This window comes from Frankliniella occidentalis, unplaced genomic scaffold, assembly GCF_000697945.3.
Source record: "Frankliniella occidentalis isolate FOCC.00 unplaced genomic scaffold, Focc_3.1 Scaffold4, whole genome shotgun sequence".
NCBI classification, from domain to species: Eukaryota; Metazoa; Arthropoda; class Insecta; order Thysanoptera; family Thripidae; genus Frankliniella; species Frankliniella occidentalis.
In genome coordinates, this window is record NW_026267134.1 from 2,223,056 (window position 1) to 2,227,371 (window position 4,316).

General features: G+C 50.9%; 1 protein-coding gene across 1 annotated transcript in view; it reads right to left on the reverse strand.

Moving 5' to 3' along the window:
• The window catches only part of LOC113202143 (uncharacterized), a gene marked incomplete in the record, with an annotated part of 185,817 nt that overhangs the window by 20,297 nt on the left and 161,204 nt on the right, over positions 1–4,316 (reverse strand). Inside the window, 2 exon segments of the mRNA XM_052267894.1 lie at positions 22–157; positions 1,670–1,881. Coding sequence (XP_052123854.1) covers positions 22–157; positions 1,670–1,881 — 348 coding nt within the window.

A 4,316-nucleotide genomic window follows, 5' to 3' on the forward strand; every position in this document is an offset into this window, starting at 1 on the left:
GGACGGCCCCCAAGTACTCACCCACGACGATGAGCCGGTCCTCGACCAGGGACGTGGAGAAGGACGGTGCGTCCGCCGACACCTCGCACGCATAGCGGCCCTCCGCGGACATGTTCACCTTGTGCAGCGTCACGTGCCACCTGCTTGAGCGCTCCCTCTGCAATTCAAGCAAAAGTCGAAGAAATATGTATCAAACAAAAACATCTGAGATCCTCTCTGAGTAAAAGAGACCTGGGGGGAGAAAAACCGTCTGATTTGGTTGATTTATAAATGAACACTACGGAACCAGTGATTTAACGACTTCACTGTTTTTCAAAGAATATGAAGTCACATTCGTTTCATTGTGAATCGTGTCACATTCGTTTTAACGTTAATCAGCTAATCAGGGGGCATTGAGGCATAGATTCACACTGAAAAGAATGTGACACAAAATTCCAACGAATGTGACTTGATTTACATTGAAACGAATGTGACGTCACGTTCCTTGAATAACAGTGTTATCGACATAGTTTGTAGGCAATTTAATTCCAAAGCCAATTCTATTGAAAAAAATAAAATAAAAAAAGTAATACAGAGCGCGAGAAATTTCCGTTTCTTTCTTGCGGTCTTCTTTTTTTTGTTGTTGCGATAGTACGTCTATTTTACGATAATGTGGTGCCTCTGCAGATGTAGAGTGGATGGGATGTGCAAGCCGCCAGCCGCCACTGTTGTCGCAGTGTTCCTGGTATCCATGCCTATCTCACACCCCAAAACAAAATGCTGGATTTTGATGAGATTCCATATGCATCCTCCCCGCCCGCCTCACCTTCAACACCGCTACCTCTCGTTCCGCGTCCCGCGCGCGGCGAAACACAAACGAAACGGAACGCAACAAATCGTGGGGTGCGAAAAATAATAAAAATAAAAATACATACAGAAGGGGGGAAAAAAAGCGCGGCACGAGCAATCCGACAGACAGCTAACAAAGGCTAACATACTGCCTTTCAGCGCGGCGGCGGCGGCCCGGGCGCCAGCATTGAAGTATGGCTCCACTCATCCCTGCGGAGGGATTGACCCCGCCGGCCGGCACCATCACGCCCCGGGGAATTAGTTTACCTGAGCTTTCCCTTCCCCCGCCCCTAGCAAACGCTAAAAACTGATCAAACATTGTGGGCGAGTGCATTTACTTTACATTCTGGTAAGTTAGGTGGGCATGGGCGGGCAGCGGAGGTTGATAGCATTGGCATCCACATCCTATCAATGTCAATAAGAGATTGAAAAAAAAACAAAAAACTCATAAGCGTCCCTGTAGGGATTTAGCACCTTGTTAAAGTATCTCCGTAACATTATCCGCACTCCTCAAAAAACGAAGTTCTTGAGCCAAGTAAATATCCTTGGAGCAAGTCAATTTTCCAGCACGGGTCTTGGAAAATGACTTGTTGCAAGGTTATTTAATTGGTTCAAGAATCTTGTTTTTTGGCTGCGTAACAACACATGTAACACAGGTGCTGAAATTTACACCCAAAAAACACACTGTACTTAATCCATGATTTTTCAAGTACATATTACTTAAAATCAAGACATGTGTGTACCTGAAAAATCACGGACCAAGTTCAATGCACTTGATCCAAGAATTCAGGTTTTGGGGCGAACGACTGAAAGAAAGAATGTTAATGAAAAGTGTGCTTACATCAACGTTGATGCCTTTGAGGCCGAAGACTTTGAAGGGCGCCTCGCCCTCGCCCGGCGTGTAGCGGAAGAACTCGTCCTGGCCCTTGTACCACTTGAGCTGGTACAGCCGTTCGCCCTCCAAGTCGTACTCGCACTTCAGCGTGGCGTCCTCGCCGCGCCTCACGGCCTTGGGGATCACCACGTGCACGTCCTTGAGCGGGGCGACCGCGCCTGCGAGAAGGAGAGAAAGGGCGTCAGTCAGAGCACAAAAGGACGGATCATTTCAGGATGGTCAGTATCACTCACACCAGAGAAATAAGAGAGCGGCGGGGAGAAAGAGCAGAGAGAGAGAGGCCGCAGAGAGGGAGAGCAAAGATAGAGAAAGAGATGCCGGGCGCACGCCTCACCGCACCGCCGCCTGAAAATGTTTGCCTTTTCCACACCGCTCCGCCCGCTCCGCCTCCCCGTTCCATATCCCCGTTTTCTTTACATCTTCTCCCTCAGCCTTTTACACCCCGCACGACTTTGCCCTTTGCTGTCTTCTCACCCCTTTGGCGCACCTGGCGGAGTGCTTCCGTCTAACTCTTGCTGCTGCTCGGCCTGGAGGTGTAGCGCTCGCGCAGCGCTGCCCCCCCCCCCCCCCCAGCCCTACCCCGCGGGGCCCGGCCCGGCGGGGGCATCCCCTTGTTTATCGAGCTAATATCGAGGCGTAACGGATACATTTTATGCGTCGCGGTGCCTGCGCGTGTGCGTGAAAGAGAGGAAAGGAAGGGTATATATGTTTAGGGCACAACTAAAATAAATAATGTAAAACAGGACGGATCTCAAGAATGTTAATCACTCCCCCCCCCCCCCCGCGCCTTGATATTGTTATTAAGACAAGCTAAGCAGCTTGAACTAATGGTTAATTTAATAATTTTTTAAGACTGCAGAAATGCTTCGGAAAAAGCAGCGCTGACAGGTGCTGGACCCAGTGTAGCACGGTGGGAGCTCTTCTCGCTCCGGCTGGCGGGGGCGGACGGAGCGCCGGCGGCGAAGGAAGCAACTTTTGCGTGCAAAACGCTCCCTAAGACAAGACGGCAAGCGGACCGAAAAATGAAGGCTAACTTGCCCGAGCGTTCGTTTGGCCGTGCGTTGGCGGGGGAAAGTGGCGCCGCTGCAGTCGGCATCACTTCTCATGAAACGACGATTATTACCCAACCCAACCAGGACGCTGTTTTTAATATTGCTGTGTGTTGTAAGAGGGACGGCGAAGAAGAAGAAGAGCCAGGAGGCTTCACGGCCGCTTCAGCCGCGAGAAATTGGGGCAGAGAGAGAAGAGGTAACACATGGAGAAAAACAAAAATGTAGTAAAAATAAAACAACATGCGAATGTGTTTCCTTTTTTTTTGCTGTGGGTAGGGAGGCACGGTAAGCACGAAAAGGAAAGGGTTAAAGAAACGTGAACGGTATAATACAGAACAAGTTGGTGTGCTGCTCGCCATAACACTAACCCGGGCTGTAGGCCACACAGCACCTTCGAGGCCTAAAGTGAAATACATGTTACTACTCTGGGCCGTGGCGTGTGCATGCGTGCGGCTGTGCGAACGGTAGATTCGCTATCAGAGCCGCCAAGCTAGATGGCTGGCAGGCTGATGATAAAACGGGTACTACATGTTTGTTGTCGTCAAAGGAAACTGCAAAGGACATGAGAGCATTATCATGAACGTGTTTGGCATAAGAAATGCTCTCTCGCTCGTAAGCGCACGAGTGTGAGTGTGTGTGTGTTTCGCACCAGACTGTACACCGCTACATACCACCCCCACATGCGAGAGAAGCGAGAAAGGGGGGGGGGGGCAACAAGGGCGGAGGCCGCCGCAGTAGCGGCGTTCTTCATGTGTTACGCGGTAAATTAGCGCTATATGGTTGGTAACAGTGTGCGCGCGTGGCGCAGGCCTCTCCCTTTCCCCTACCTCCTCTCTCTCTCTCTCTCTCTCTCTCTCTCTCTCTCACACACACACACTCGGGGGGCGCAGCACCGCCGCGTGCTGTGCTACGGCGCTTTTTGGCTATTTAGTGTTGCGATGAAATTATTACCCCCACCAGAAGCAGCCCGTCCCGACCGCCAACGTCGCCGGCGCTTTGCTACTACGGGAGCACAGCTGTGCGGAGCGCCCCTATGCCACACCGCTGCTGGACGCGTCTAACAAACTCAAGTGTGGGACAGTCTCACACTTTCCCGTGTGGAATGGATCCGGATAAAAATCAGATAAATTTGGTGTTTTCAGAACACCAAATGGATACTAAATGTACACGATATATACACCATAAATATACACCATATATACCCCAAATATACCCCAAATGCATTTGGTGTAGATATGGTGTACTTTCGTTCTTTTTATGGTGGTAAAAGTGGTCGTTTTAACACCATAAATACACCATATTTATCCCAAAGGCTGAAGCGTCCGAAAAGGTGAAAACAACAGCGCCGGCGACGCCGGCGGACCGAGACGAACCACCGACCTCTCGACTGAGAGGCTGGCCCCATATCCACTCGGCCACGGTGAACACATGGAGGGGGACCGTCGGCTGTCGCACTTCAGCGCGCTGCAGCGAGTTGGTGCCTTCGGATAAATATGGTGTATTTTTGGTGGCGAGGTGGCCCGCTGCAGCGCGCTGAAGTG